This window comes from Lygodium microphyllum, chromosome 12 (assembly GCF_053477565.2).
Source record: "Lygodium microphyllum isolate KBCC chromosome 12, Lygodium_microphyllum_v1.1.10, whole genome shotgun sequence".
NCBI classification, from domain to species: Eukaryota; Viridiplantae; Streptophyta; class Polypodiopsida; order Schizaeales; family Lygodiaceae; genus Lygodium; species Lygodium microphyllum.
In genome coordinates this window covers 70,979,237-70,995,502 of record NC_141146.1, presented here as the reverse complement: position 1 = coordinate 70,995,502, position 16,266 = coordinate 70,979,237, and the positions used below count along the sequence as shown (strand labels likewise).

At 38.0% G+C, this 16,266-nt stretch overlaps 1 protein-coding gene across 1 annotated transcript; it reads right to left on the bottom strand.

Annotated features, from left to right (window-relative positions):
- Positions 1–2,779: 2,779 nt before the first annotated feature.
- LOC148027896 (uncharacterized) lies at positions 2,780–6,501 on the bottom strand. Its single transcript, XM_087688963.1, has 5 exons — positions 5,322–6,501; positions 5,048–5,173; positions 4,795–4,905; positions 3,990–4,132; positions 2,780–3,856 (listed from the first exon to the last, which is right to left on the bottom strand). Exons 1-5 carry the CDS (start codon positions 6,213–6,215, stop codon positions 3,583–3,585), a joined length of 1,548 nt encoding a protein of 515 aa, XP_087545089.1. The 5' UTR covers positions 6,216–6,501; the 3' UTR covers positions 2,780–3,582.
- Between the last annotated feature and the right edge of the window lie 9,765 nt (positions 6,502–16,266).

Sequence of the window (16,266 nt, the reverse complement as noted above, 5' to 3'; positions counted from 1 at the left end):
CATGAGTGTCACCGTGGCTATACACTACTCTAAATAAATCATGCATTTGTATCAATTGTAGTCCAACGTTATTCCATTCCCAACTCTAACAAAGGGAGTATCCCAACATACAAGTGATCAACATCTTGATTTACATACACAAAGAGCTCCCCCCCAGCAAATGATGTGGCTCTTATGGCTCTCCTACACCTCAGGGATTGGCCCTAGGATGCGCCATCATACACATAGAACACGAACGTAACAAAGTCCTCTCAGAATATAAATATAAAGATCCAAGAGACTGTATATATTCCTCACCTAATCGATTTCTCCCAAGATATCATGCCAACCTATAACAAAGGGAAATCTTACACTCTCAACATTGGTTGTCACCTAAACATACGATTGCAATGCATTCGTGATTTTATATTTTGATATCATATTTAAATTACATATACAAAGTGTATAGCATTCCGTGCTCAAACAACTTAACTAAAAACTAGCCAACATGAAGTGTACAAACAATCTTTTTTATGATTTCTCTCTACTGGCATCATGTTGCATTACTAAGAGACAACATCGGGATAACCTGTGCTATTGAACCTCTTAAAACTTATACGAATCATGGCCTACATGCTAAGATATACAAAGAAATCAGCAACTTAATCAAATGTCTTTCCATTTTAGTCCCACAACTCCTAGGGTTTAGATTTAGATTGCTTGCACAAATGTAGGGAGATTTTGTGGTAATTTTCCTTGGAAACAAGCCTTAAAATACGTACTTCAATATATAAATAAGGAAACTCTCATGCTTTACATTCATTATACATTCATAAACATTCTCCTAAATTTTCATGATTTTTTAATGCACAAAAACTACTTTTTGTTAAAAAAATTTCTTTATTTGACTATTTTTTTATAGATTCTCATTTTTTTCAATATAAACTATTGATTTTTTCGAGTTTTCTAATTTGCATGGTTTATGTGAAATGTAATCCATTAGCATAGTCAATTTTCTTCTCTCCTTGCTTTTCTTCTCTCTTCTATTAGATTAAACTTTTTAATTTTAACTTTCATTAATTTATTTTTTCTCCTCTTTTAATTAAATTTTATTTCTCTTTTCATTAAACATTTTTAAAAGCTATTTAAAAAATATTGAGAGAGAGAGAGAGAGAGAGAGAGAGAGAGAGAGAGAGAGAGAGAGAGAGAGAGAGAGAGAGAGAGAGAGAGAGAGAGAGAGAGAGAGAGAGAGAGAGAGATTTATGTTTGATGCGAGAGAATAAGAGAAAACAAGGAGATGAGAGAAAATAAACTAAAATAAAAGGCAAAAAAAGAGGGGGAAACATAGAGAGAGAGAGAGAGAGAGAGAGAGAGAGAGAGAGAGAGAGAGAGAGAGAGAGAGAGAGAGAGAGGAAAAGCGGGGAGAGAGGGAAAGAGAAGAAAAGGAGAGAGAGACATCTCTTTCTTCCCTTTTTCAAATCAAAAGTTTTCCTCTTCCTCTCTCCCTCCTCTCTCTCTCTCTCTCTCTCTCTCTCTCTCTCTCTCTCTTGTTTAGTTAGATTAAACTTTTTAATTTAAACTTCTCTATATTTTTTTCTCCTCTTTTAACTCCATTTTTTAAAACCCTTTTTAAAATTTTTAACTTTTAAGTAAATATTTTAAAAATCCCATTTAACGTAATTTTTTCTCTTTTGAGTGAACATTTTTAAAAGCCTTTTTTAATTTAAAATTTTTAAACATTGTTTTTCACATGCTTTGAGAGAGAGAGAGAGAGAAGAGAGAGAGAGAGAGATCAAATTTAAAAGAGAATTAAAAAAAGAGTAGAGAGAGAAGGAAAAGAGAGGAGAGAGAAGAAAAGGGGGAAAGAGAATAATAATTATAATAATAATAAAGAATTATAGAGAGAAAAGGTAGAGTTTCAAAAAGAGAGAAGAAAAAATTTAAAGAGAATGAAGAGAGAGAGGAAAGAAGAAGAAGAAGAAGAGGAAAAAGAGGAGAGAGAGAGAGAGAGAGAGAGGAAAAGAGGGGAGAGACGCGAAGATAAAAAAAGGGGAGAGACGTCTCTTTCTCCTCCTTTTTAAAACCAAAGTTTTCCTTTCTCTCTCTCATTTAGTTAGATTAAACTTTTTAATTTAAACTTTCCTCTATTTTTTCTCCTCTTTTAACTCATTAATTTTAAAACATTTTTAAAAAATATATTTCCCTTTTAAGTGAATAATTTCAAAAGCCCTTTAAAGTAAATATTGTTAAGTAAATATATTTAAAAGTCATTAAAAAAAAATTAAAACATAGTTCTTCATAATCTTTGAGAGAGAGAGAGAGAGAGAGAGAGAGAGAGAATATGAGCACAAATAGATAAAAAAGATTAAATTTAAAAGAAAGAGAGAGAAGAAAAAAAGGGAGAGAAAGAGAGAGAGAGAAGGAACAGAAGAAAAAGGGAGAGAAAGAGAGAGAGAGAGAGAGAAGAAGATGATGAACATAGAGAGGGAGCATTATAGAGAGAGAAAGGTAAAAAATAAAAGAGAGCAAGAGAGAGAGAAGAAAAAAAGTAAAAACAAAAAGGAGAAATGGATTGTCAAGCGCGGCCTAATGTTCCTTATACTACCATATATATATATATATATATATATATGGGGGAGAGAGAGAGGAGCCTTAGATGTTCCTTATGACATTTCGTCAAGGGGCAAGTGGTGGACGCATGCCACAACTTATGAGGATCATACGAGTCAATTTCTTTTTGGCGACAAATGAAAGGCATTTTGAACGGACTGCATGTTTGCACATACATAGTGGTTCCCAATAATCAAAGGTTGACATCACCACTTGGTTTGAAAGATAATCCAAAACCATAAGTGGCAATTGAAAGGTTATACCTTCACAAAGATGACACATAGGTTGTAAATTAACACCACATTTTGACCTACTACCATGGTTATGCTATGTAATACATCTTTGATCACAAATATACAGTAAATTAAAAACCTATTTGAGTCACTCTTAGATGAGAATGGGGTGTGTTATACACCCAAGTAGGCCTACTATGAAGGGGTCTACTTATATAGAGTGGATGAGTGTCACATAACTTGGAATATGGGGTCCCTTGTATATACCAAAGGAGTGGGAGAGCGTCTTTAGCCAAGTGGAAGTCACTCATCCCCATACACAAGCCTTCTCAAAACCATTTTACAGAAAGTTGTAATGGTCTTCCTAACAGTAATGTAATGGCAGATTCCCAATTTTTGAACAGATGTACAAATAACTCAATGTTGTGGCAACACCAAACTTAGTTTCCTCATCTAGTGTTGCTGTACCTACATCTATGCTCCATGTTTACCTTAGTTTTCTGAAAACCACACTCTTTCATCTATCTCTTTCAAGAATAGTAATGGCATCTCAATTTCAGGGGAGATAATGGTGGATGGCTATCCTGCCTGTAGATATGTGCTTGCAAGCTTCAATGTGCGGCGAACAGGCTTACTTTGCTGCAAAGATAGCCTCCAAATTTGGGGTAGTAATGAGCCTTGATAAAAAGACCAGAGGGTCTCACAGCTTGAGAGCCCACATGTCTATTGTCAGCTCTTCTCATCAGTAATCAGGAGGCCATCACCCCCTTGTCCCAGATGCTTGACACAGGACCTGTGTTTCTGCAAGCTGATTCTCAAGTTTCTTGATAATCAAGATGAGCTCCCCTCTTTCAGTTTCAGCTTGAGCAAACTTGAGGCTCATGTGGCTATACTCCACATGGATATCATTCAATTCTTCCTCCAATTTTGCTGCCTTCTGTTTGTGCTTGACAAGGTCACCCAAGACTTGATCCCATTCATCTTTTCCAATACCTGATCTACCACACTCCTTGCCACTGTTCTCCTCAAGAAGACTGCAACACACACATAAAGAGAATGAACCTTCAACCAAAACAAAAGAGAAGTACATATATATTCTTCTTTTGGGGCCTAAATGGGAAGTACATAGATTAGATACCATAAAATATGCATCAAAAGGAGAGCCACCTTGTCAGTTGTGATTTGTACATGTTGTTGACTTCCATGGCCTCCATTAATTCTTGCTCTAACTCTGCAACTTTCTCAAGCAAATGCGGATCCTGTGCTGCCTCCAAGACCTTTGATAGACGAGCTCCCAAAAAGTCATTTTCCTGGCAAACACAGAGAGCATAGATAGTCCATTCTTACATCAGCATGCCACATTATGGCTTAAAATTAGCAAATGAAGAATGGAATGAGACAGGTGTATATCAGCAGTCTAAAGATGCTATTCTAGGATGCTACAAGGTGAGAGATGCAACATGTTTGATGGTTCAAAATAAAAAATGTAAATTTGTGTAAGAAAGTGAGACCCATGTGGTAAGCATAGCTTGTAATCCATCTATCTACACATGCATCCATTCTGTACCTGATCAGTCACTTTGGATGCCGGGAACACAGCCCCAGCCCAGACATGTACCATGGTACACTAAGAATAAGCCTTGTCTGGTGTAGTGAGGTAGTATAGCTTTAGGCTCTCGGATTCCATGGAGTGCACTTTCTGTGCTATCCAAACTCGAGTAATCTCTCTCCCATGCCTACTGTGGCTTTTGGTGTTTTGGAAGAATAGTGAAATTACTCACAGCTCTGTCCATGCCATGATGCAAGTGATATTTTGTGGAATGCAAGAGAAATTGAAAAGAACAGGAGGGCCAACGAAAAACATCATGAATCAGGAAGCCATGTTGATGTTAGGGCAATAGCAATTGGTTTAGTGGCCACTCTTACCCACAATTACTCTAAGTTGGCTTCGCGTCTCAAGTCACATACATACCTCCTGCAGGACCTGAATCTCTTCCTGAAGAACACTCTCAGTGCGCACAGTCGACAGCAGCTCTTGTTCACGTTGTACAAGGTTTGAATTTCGCTTCTGTAGGCGTATTAGCTGTCAAAGAGGTGTGATATTCCACATCAGATAGCCAAACATAAGACATGTGTACCATTGCAGACTTTGCAATGCTTTATGGATCATCCACTTAGAAGTTATAGATAATTGTCAGAGTCATCAACACTGTTTCAATATTTACCTCATCCTTTAGCTGCTCTGCCTGTGAATCTGCGGCTCTGATTTCTAGCTCCTCAATTGAAAGTTCCAAGTCCCTGATTCTATCCTTCAGCTTGTTTATTTCATTGTCTCTTGTCTGAACCTGTTCCTGAAGCCATAACACTATCGCTTATACACATAAAGGTTTGTCAAGTCCTGACCTTTTTCCTCATCATAGAAGGGTCAAGCTGTCCCCCATTTCACTTAAATTCCATTGTTTTCAAAGAAAAGGATGTTCAGGATGCTTAGATGCATACCTCTAAGAACTGCAGCCTCTTTATTCCAGGTCTGCAAGCATTGGTGTCATCTGAAGATGAAGAAAGAACTGCAATCATCTCATTGGAATGTTGATGGGGGAAGCCAGCCTCGATCACTGTCTCGCATGATCTAGCCAATGCATCAGCCTTGTTGAAGAGCTCCATGTCCATGGATTGCACCATGCTCTGAAATGCATTCTCATCCTTGGCATTCGCTCGGCATCTGGCCCGTATTGCATCAAGCTCAGTTTCCGACAGCTCAGTTGAGGGCTTCTTCAGATCAGAGCCATCTGCAGGATGACCACTTTGCTGCCTGAAATCGCCCAATTGAGGTACTACTGTCATCGTAGGATGCACCTTCTCAGAGAACGCAACATTCTCACGCTCCAAGGAAGTACATCGATCGGACATGCGACAGAGGGAGTCCTCGAGGTCAAGCTGTGCGGTGATGGCGGCATCCAACTTCAATTGGATGCTGTGCTTTTCTGCTGCCAATTGGGAGGTGCGGGAGGAGAGGAGGTCCCTCTCAGCCAGCCACGCCTTCTTCTCTGCCTGCGAGGCAGACAGCATGCCGTGGAGCTGCTGGATGACGCGCTTGGAGTCAGAATCGGCGTCCTCCAATATGTGCTCTATAAGAATCCCAATTTCATCCAACTGCTGCTCCGCAGTCGAATCGCTATCCCGATAATCAGGAGCAGGAGGAGAAGAAGAAGAAGCCTCTTCTCTCTGCAAATCCATCTGCCCAATTGTGCACTTGCTGTCCCGATGATGCGTCGACTCTCCCCTCAGCAAACCCATCTGCCCAATTGCATTGTTCTGATCCTGGATATGGTGATGGTCACGACGACGATGTAAATGAGTATGAGAAGAATTATCTTCTCTGAGCAAATCCATCAGCCTGATTGTACTGCTATCCTGCTCCTAAAGACGACGATGATCGTGATGGGCAGACACAGATTCTGCAAAAACCATGTGAACCGAGTTGGGGGTGGTGGGGATGCATCCAAATTTGCAAACACAAGCATCCATGATCCCTCAATTTGGCCGTTTTCCTTCAAACTTCAAAATCGAAGACCGACATCTTGTCTGCTTTTTCCCCAAAATGGAGAAATTGGGGGAAAAATGTTTTTTAGGTGCTGTTTCAAGAGCTTGGCCTTCCGCCAGTGGAGTTGTAGCTCAAGTGGTTTGAGGGTGAGGGTTTAGGGTAGAGGAGCTAGTGGCATAATGACACCCCTACAAACGGTGCTCATATCTTTATGAAATCGTTGTAATTTGGGGAAAAATATGGATCGACCATTGCATAAGTGCATCTCCATAATCGTGCGCTTAGATGATGGAATAAAATGCGAATTGCGAAGCATCCCATGGTTGCGCCAATGAGGATTTCTGATTCGCCACAAGAAAAAAGAGACATATGATTGTTGACATCCAAGTGCCTTATAACAAGGTCACTACTCGACCGGTAGAATGACACATGAGTATGTGAGTCGACCTTGGATATGTCTTTGAGGTATCTTTCAAATTTCAAGTCTTTCTTATATAAATAAAAATAACAAAACAAAATATGCTTGGCCTTCCATCAATTTCTTAATTGATTTAATCTTACTACTATTTTATTTTCGCTATAGGTTTAGAAAGCCCCGAATTTTTAGAGGGTTTCCTGAACCTACCCCCTTTTCTAAACCTCATTTTTTCAATCAAAACCCCTTCCCCTCCTCTCTTTCTCACGTGTAATCTCTAATTTTCTCTTCCCCCTCCCATTTTTTATTAAAGCCCTCCCCCCCCCCCGCCCCCCCCCCCCCCCCCCCCCCCCCCCCCCCCCCCCCCCTTTTTTAAATTAAAACCCTCTCTCCTCTCTCTCACTTATAATCTCTCTCTTTCTTTCCCCCCTCCCATTTTTAATTAAATTCTTCCCTCCTCTCTCTCTCATACTTAGGGCCTAGGTTCTCTCTCTCTCTCTCTCTCTCTCACAGTAAGATTAAATTTTTAAATTTGATTTTTTGAATTAAAATAAGGAGAAAGAGAGAGAAAAATATACAAAAAGCAAAAATAAAGAAGAAGAGAGGGAGGGAGAGAAAGGGGAAACAGAAAGAAAGAGAATTATAGAGAGGGGAAAATTTGAGAGAGAGAGAGAGAGAGAGAGAGAGAGAGAGAGAGAAAGGAAAAGAAAAAAGGAAAAGAGAGGAGAGAGGGGGGAGAGAGACATAGAGAAGAAAATGAGAGAGAGAAAAGAAGAAGAAGAAGAAGAGAGAGAATTCGAACACATAGAGAGAATTATAGAGAGAAAAGATAAAAGTTAAAAAAAAAGAGAAAAGAAAATGTTAAAGAGAGAATAAGAAAAAGAAGAAAAAAAGAGGAGAGAGAAGGAAAAGAGAGAGAGAGAGAGAGAATAATAATAATAAGAAGGAGGAAAAGAGGAAGAGAGATGGGAAAAAAGAGAAAAGAGAAAAGTTTTTTTTAAATTTAAATAATTTTTGAAAGAGAGAGAGAGAGAGAGAGAGAGAGAGAGAGAGAGAGAGAGAGAGAAAGAGAGAAGATAAAATTTATAAGAGAGAGAGGGAGAGAAGAAAAATATAAAATTTAAAAGAGAGAGAGGTTCAAAAAGCCCCGTCTCTAGAGGGCTTCCCGAACTTATCCCCTTTTCCAAACCTCATTTTTTCAATCAAAACCCCTTTCCCTCCCCTCTTTCTCACGTGTAATATCTCATTTTCTCTTCCCCCTCCTTTTTTTCATTAAAGCCTTATAGAGATGGAAAAATTTGAGTGAGAGAGAGAGAGAGAGAGAGAGAGAGAGAGAGAGAGATGAAAAGAAAAAAGGAAAAGAGAGGAGAGAGGGGGAGACAGACAAAGAGAAAAAAAGGAGAGAGAAAATAAGAAGAAGAATAGAGAGAATTTGAACACATAGAGAGAATTATAGAGAGAGAAAAGATAAAAGTTAAAAAAAGAGAAAAGAAAAAAAATAAAGAGAGAATAAGAAAAAGAAGGAAAAAAGAGGAGAGAGAAGGAAGAGAGAGAGAGAGAGAGAGAGAGAGAGAGAAAGAGAATAATAATAAGAAGGGGGAAAAGAGGAAGAGAGATGGGAAAAAAGAGAAAAGAGAAAGTTTTTTTTAAATTTTAATATTGAGAGAGAGTGAGGAAAGATTAAATTTGTAAGAGAGAGAGAGAGAGAGGAAAAATTGATGCCAGGAGGTATATTTCACGGTGGATTCCGTGAGGTTTTACGGTGGATTCCGTAAACTTTGATAACCGGGGCTCATACACAAAGTGGATTCTTTGTGCGAGAAGTTGATGGGGACGCCTGTCCTTTTCGGGCGTTTTATTAATTTAGTGTATACATGGGTGATTCCATAGCGGGTGATTCCGCAAAATGCATATTAAATTAATAAACGTTTATGAGTTTAGAGTGTGCACTCGTAATAAATTAAGGTTAGGATTGATTTCTAACCAGTTGATTTATTTATGTAGCTGAAGACTGCTAGGTATTCACTTTTGTTGGTTTAATTGTATTATTTTACTAACGATTGTGAATGCTTCAGTTGATGTGTAGAGATAGCAGCAGTGGCGGAGGAAAGCATTGGAGGATAGAGAGTATTCGATTTATTATTTATATTTTGATGGGCGTATACCTTAGGCATGGCGCCTATATTTTGTCACGCCTATTTATTGAGGAGTTGGATATTTATTTATTATTTTGTATGCACATGGACGCACGATTATGTTATTTGTACTTGGACATTGTATTGGGCATGCCAGACTCTTTGGGCACCACATGTTAGCTTTATTCCTATTTTGTGCTAAAGCAAACTCAAAAGCTAAAAGCTTGCTATTTTGTAATTTGGGCTATTATTTGAGCTTGGCATGGCGGAAGATTGCACCCAATTGGTCTCTTGTTCATGTCGTTCATGCTTTTTACCTTGAATTTTGTGCAAAAAGTAGAGTTCTTTTGTTCTTGGGGACCTTCTGGCATTCACTACGTGAGCGTACAGCATCCGATTTGTGCACCAGTGGTATCAGAGCGAAGCTGAGATCAAGAGCTTCCAATCGCTACCCATCTTGTGCGAAGGCGGAGCTCTTGGAACGATCGGGCTCTACGGTCAATCTGGTTGTGAACGGTCGATACAGGCAGATTCCTGGTGATCAAGAACCCCTGTTTCCATCATCAGACTGCGAAGGACCAGCTTGCAGAGGCGGAGGACCACTTCCATCTTTCCTACATCAAGTCGTCAAGAACAGAGATAAGCTCTCTCTTAATCTCAAAAGTTTTAAAGCCTAATCAAGATTTATAAGCCTAATAAGCTTGGTTTAAGCTTAAAAAGCTTAATTGAACCAAACCGTCAACGTCTGGGACAAGAATATGCCGTGAAATTCGCATCGCCTGGTTGAAAAACGGCCCCTCCCCCCCACGATTTCGCCGTTCTTCACAGATTAAGCTCCTAAGCTTAATCACTTAAGCTTCAATCAATCAAGTCATATCAAAACTCCAAGTTACACACAACCAATCAGATTCTGCAAGTTCTTTCAAGTCAAGTTCTGTAAGTTAGACAAAGCAACTAAGTTCTGCAAGTCTACAAACTCTGCAAGTCACATTACTCTGGTACTCTGCAAGTCAGACAAGTCAACTGGAGTCAAAACTGACTTCTGTTCAAAACTCATAGAAGGGCTGTTCCTGCGCCGAAATTCCGAACTACAAAGTTGTTCATTGGAAGGTACTCTACGCATACATAGGTTTGCTGAAGCATTTTCAGCATACGAAGAATGATAAAACACAGATTTTTCAAAGATTACAAATCCTGCAATAGTCAAAGACGAAGATTGTGAAGCTGCACCCAAAAATATATAAGCCTTGTATACACGATCTTGAGCTACGCTCATCCCGCTAACTTGATTTTGAGAGTGAGAGGTCTTTTGAGTTTTGCAGGATGACGGAACCACATATGGATGATTTAATGGCTGAAGGTGACCTACCTGAACCTACGATGGAGCAAAAGCTGGACTTAATTATGATGTAATTGGATGAAGAACGACGAGCTAGGCAAGCATTGCAAGTACAATTGGCTAATTTACAAAGATCAACTACCGACAAAGAGGAACCTCAATTTGAAGACCTTATCCAACGTACCATTGACGCGACTCTCGAAGCTCAATCTATCCGCAAGGAAACAAAGATAAGTAAAAGAAATTTCAAATTCCGTACTTCAATGGCACTCGAGAGGGAAAAACTGTTCTTGTATTCATTAGTCAGTTTGATGACTACTTTCATGAGGAAACCTATGCAGAAAAAAGATAAAATCAAGTGTGTCACTAATCATTTAGTGGATAGAGCATCTCTTTGGTGGACAGTGATTCGTAAAAGTATAGATTGTCCCACTACTTGGGAGAATTTCAAGAAGAAGTTTATGCAGAATTTCCTTCCTCCACAATTTCATGAAAAAGCCATAAAGCAATGGGATCTTCTTCAGCAATGGGATCGTGAGCCTATTCCTCAGTATACCGAACGCTTTTGGAATGCATTACTCCAGTTACGCATGCTTGAAGACGTACCTGAAGCGACACACAAGCGCAAGTATATGTCTGGACTACTTGGGCATTACTACGCTGAAGTTAATATGTTCAAGCCTGCAACTCTTGAAGACGCAATTTCATTAGCTCATGACACTGAAGACAAGCTGCGAGGAAGAGACAGACGTCCACAGCAATTCCAATCCAATGGTAACTATGGATTTAAGCAATTCAACTCAAATTTTAGAAGATTTAATCAAGGTCGTTTTCTTTCATCATCTTTTCGTAAAAATTGGGCAAAACCACCTGCTTTACCATCCAATACCAACCAAAACCCCAAGCCAATTCCACAGCCAAATCCTAATGTCCCTAGACTTCCTACCATTGCAAACAATGTAACCAAATCCAAGCCTATAGTATGTTATAAATGCCACCAGCCTGGACATTTAGTAGCAAATTGCCATTCGAAGAAGCCACCTGTCCATATCAACTATCTTGGAGCAATGGAAGATGACGAACATGAAGAAATGCCTGATTTCACAGAAGATGAAGACGACATTACTACTCCTTCGGATACTACCAGGTATGCCAACTCCACATTCTTTATTGACAATGAAATGTTTAGTGTATGGAAAGGAAAAGATTATTTTGCATGATGATGGTAGTACTCATGATTTTATTTCTGCAAAGCTAGTAAAAGAATTAAAATTACAGACGTACCTACGCATTATCGCATCAAAGCAGCATTCTTAGGCACTAGGTATAATGGTACACAGGAAGTGCATGACTTAGAAATTCAAATTGGTCAATACACTGAAAGAAGAAATTTTCTAGTTGTACCATTACAATCCAATGACATTATTTTAGGTATGCCTTGGCGTCATCAGCATAATCCAGATATAGATTATCCCACACATTCAATTAATATTCAATTTCAAGGAAAACATATTACATTGTATGGTATGCATGCATCTAATGCTTTTCCACTGCTTTCGCATACTCAAGCTAAACGTGCATTACGCAAAAGTAGTAAATCCTATCTCATTTGGGTGAATGAACTGCAAGTTAAAGAAAATCATATGCATCCTAGGCATAAAGCATTTCTTGCACATTTTAAAGCCTGTTTTGCCGAAGATCTACCACCTGGTTTACCTCCTTCACGTCCAGAAGACCATAAAATAGATTTGATTCCTGGTACACAACCACCTTGCAAAGTACCATATAGGCATAACCAGATAGAGCAAAAAGAAATTCAGAGTCAAGTTGAGGAATTACTAAATAGAGGATTGATTAGACCTAGTAGTTCTCTATTTGGTGCACCTGTTCTGTTAGTCAAGAAAAAAAATAATACCTATCGTATGTGCATTGACTATCGAGCTTTAAATAAGATCACTGTAAAGAATAGATATCCAATTCCTAGAGTCGATGACCTTATGGATAAACTGCAAGGATCTACTATATTTAGTAAAATAGACCTTAAATCTGGTTATCATCAGGTGAGACTAGATAAATCTGACATATTCAAGACTGCATTTAGGACACAATTTGGTCATTATGAATTTTTAGTGATGCCATTTGGATTGACTAATGCACCTGCTACATTTAGTAGAATGATGAACCGCATATTTTTAAAATATCAGTATTGTGTAATTGTCTTCTTTGATGATATTTTGGTGTTTATTCAAAATGAGAAAGAACATTACGAGCATTTGTAATTGGTTTTCCAGTTATTAAAAGATAATCAACTGTATGCAAATCCTCAACAGAGTGAGTTCTTTAAAACAGAAATTGAGTATTTAGGTCATACTGTATCATCTGATGGAATTAAAGTTGACCCTAAGAAAATAGATGCAATATTGAATTGGCCTGTACCTAAAAATGTGCATGAGTTACAATCATTCCTAGGTCTTGCTAGTTTCTATAGGAAGTTTGTGCATAATTTTTCATTACTTGCTTTACCATTGACTAAACTTTTGAAGAAAGGTATTGTTTATCATTGGTCCGAAAATCAACAGAAATCCTTTGACTTATTGAAACATGCATTAACCCACGCTCCTGTCCTACAATTGTCTGATTTTAATAGACCATTCTTTTTAGTAGTGTGACTGATGCTAGCGGATCAGGAATAGGAGCCGTACTTATGCAGGATAATCATCCCATAGTCTATTCTAGTTGTAAGCTGAAACCCTCTGAACTAAAATATTCCACATATGACAAAGAATTATTAGCTGTTGTACAAGCCTTAAGACAGTGGAAACACTACTTAATGGGTTCAGAATTTATGATTAAGACCGATCAGCAAAGTATTAGACATTTACTTAGCCAACCCCAAATATCTGACCGACATATCAAATGGGCATCCTTTATTCAAAGTTTTCATCCTATCATTCAATATCAACCCGGTAAAGAAAATGTAGTAGCTGATGCATTAAGTAGAAGACCTGCCATTCATAATATTTCTGTTATATCTTTTGATTCTTTGATTGCTAGGAAAGATACTTATCATTAGGATATTACTTTTCATGTTGATTGGAATAAATTAGTTCAAAATAACTTGATTCCTATTGATTCACTATCTTATAATGATGGATTTATGTTTTATGAAAAGAGATTGTGTGTTACAGTTCCATTCAGATCTTTTGTTTTGAATGAGATTCATTGTCCTCCATATCAAGGTCATAGAGGTATCATATCTACTTTATGTACATTTACTGAAGATTTTTATTGGCCGCATATGGACACTGATGTATCTAACTTTGTTTCTGAATGTTTGATTTGTCAAAGAGTTAAGAGACATCATGGTAAACAGTATGGATTACTTATGCCTTTGTCTATTCCATCTAGACTATGGGAACAAATTTCTATGGATTTTATTACTGGTTTACCTAATACTAAATCTAACCATGATATGATTTGGACAGTAGTAGATAGGTTTAGTAAACAAGCATATTTCATTCCATGTAAGAAAATTTTAACAGCATCACAGGCAGCACAATTGTTTTTGAAAACTGTTTTCACTAACCATGGATTACCAAAAGTTATTATTTCTGATTGTGATTCTAGATTTTGTAACAACTTTTGGATTACTTTGTTTGCTAACCTTGGCACAAAAATTGATTTCTCATCTGCATTTCATCCTGAAACTAATGGACAAACGGAAGCTACTAGCAGTACTATACTAGATCTTTTACGTGCTTATACTATTTCTAAACCACAGACATGGAATACATATTTGCATTTACTACAGTTTGCATATAACAATACACCACACACATCTACAAAGAAAGCACCGTTTGAAGTAATTTATGGTTATAGATTATCTACACCTGTTGCATCTTTATCAAATAGAATTCAGAGTGCTGATGATATTGCTAGTATGCATAATACTATTTTTGATGAGGTTAAAGACATGATTGCCAAAGCCCAGCAATCATATACCAAGCAAGCCAATAAGAAAAGACAAGCAATGAATTTCAAAGTTGATGACTATGTTTGGTTGAGAATAGAAAAACGTAGACTACAAAGTGTAGATAGACACCCAGTTGTCAAATTAGCACATAAATTCTATGGACCATTTAGGATCATTCATAAAATTAATGACAATGCATTCAAGTTAGAATTACCACCTCACTGGAAAATTCACAACACATTTCACATTAGTTTATTAAGACCCTTTAGAGGCCAATTACCTGTACACCCTGTTTATGAAAACCCACCTTTGTTAGAGGAAGAGACTGAAATACTTGAACCTGAAGCTATCATAGATACTGACTTTATGACTACTAGAACTGGCCGAAGATATTCTAGATATCTAGTTAAGTTTAAGAACCATCCTGTAGAAGAAGCACAATGGATGCACGCTAGAGACTTAAATGCTTTCCCCACTCTGTTAGCTCCACATTGAGCTAATAGCAATTGAGGTCAATTGCTATCCCACCCCGGGGGTATGATGCCAGGAGGCATATTTCACGGTGGATTCCGTGAGGTTTTACGGTGGATTCCGTAAACTTTGATAACCGGGGCTCATACACAAAGTGGATTCTTTGTGCGAGAAGGTGATGGGGACACCTGTCCTTTTTGGGCATTTCATTAATTTAGTGTGTACATGGGTGATTCCATAGCGGGTGATTCCGCAAAATGCATATTAAATTAATAAACGTTTATGAGTTTAGAGTGCGCACTCGTAATAAATTAAGGTTAGGATTGATTTCTAACCAGTTGATTTATTTATGTAGCTGAAGACTGCTAGGTATTCACTTTTGTCGGTTTAATTGTATTATTTTACTAACAATTGTGAATGCTTCAGTTGATGTGTAGAGATAGTAGCAGTGGTGGAGGAAAGCATTGGAGGATAGCGAGTATTCGATTTATTACTTATATTTTGATGGGCGCATACCTTAGGCATGGCGCCTATATTTTGTCACGCCTATTTATTGAGGTGTTGGATATTTATTTATTATTTTGTATGCGCATGGGCGCACGATTATGTTATTTGTACTTGGACATTGTATTGGGCATGCCAGACTCTTTGGGCACCGCCTGTTAGCTTTATTCCTATTTTGTGCTAAAGCAAACTCAAAAGCTAAAAGCTTGCTATTTTGTAATTTGGGCTATTATTTGAGCTTGAAGATGATTAATACATAAAATACATACTTTGTGGAGCGCTCACACAAGGCATGGGGGGAGATTGCACCCAATTGGTCTCTTGTTCATGTCGTTCATGCTTTTTACATTGAATTTTGTGCAAAAAGTAGAGTTCTTTTGTTCTTGGGGACCTTCCGGCATTCACTATGCGAGCGTACAACATCCGATCTGCGCACCAAAAATATAAAATTTAAAAGAGAGAGAGGTTCAAAAAGCCCTGTCTCTAGAGGGCTTCCCGAACTTACCCTCTTTTCCAAACCTCATTTTTTCAATCAAAACCCCTTCCCCTCCCCTCTTTCTCACGTGTAATCTCTCATTTTCTCTTCCCTCTCCTTTTTTTCATTAAAGCCCCCTCCCCTCCCCCCCTTCCCTCACTTCCCTTTTTAAACTAAAAACCCCCTCCCCTCTCTCTTACTTATAATGTCTCTCTTTCTTTTCCCCCTCCCCTTTTTAATTTAAAAGTTTTTTTTCTCTCTCTTTCTCTCTTAGATTAAACTTTTCAATTTAAACTTTTCTTTTAATTAAACATTTTTAAAAGTTTTTTTAATTTAAAGTTTTTCGAACATAGTTTTCAGACACTTTGAGAGAGAGAGAGAGAGAGAGAGAGAGAGAGAGAGAGAGAGAGAGAAGAAGAAGAAGAAGAAGAAGAAGAAGGATAAATAGAAGAAGACGGAGAGAGGAGGGGAGGAGGGAAATAGGAAAGAGAATAGTCTTTTTTAAATTAACATTTTTCTTCTTCCCCTCCCCCTCTCTCTCATGTGTAAGGCCTAGGTTTTCTCTCTCTTTCTCTCTCAATTAGATTA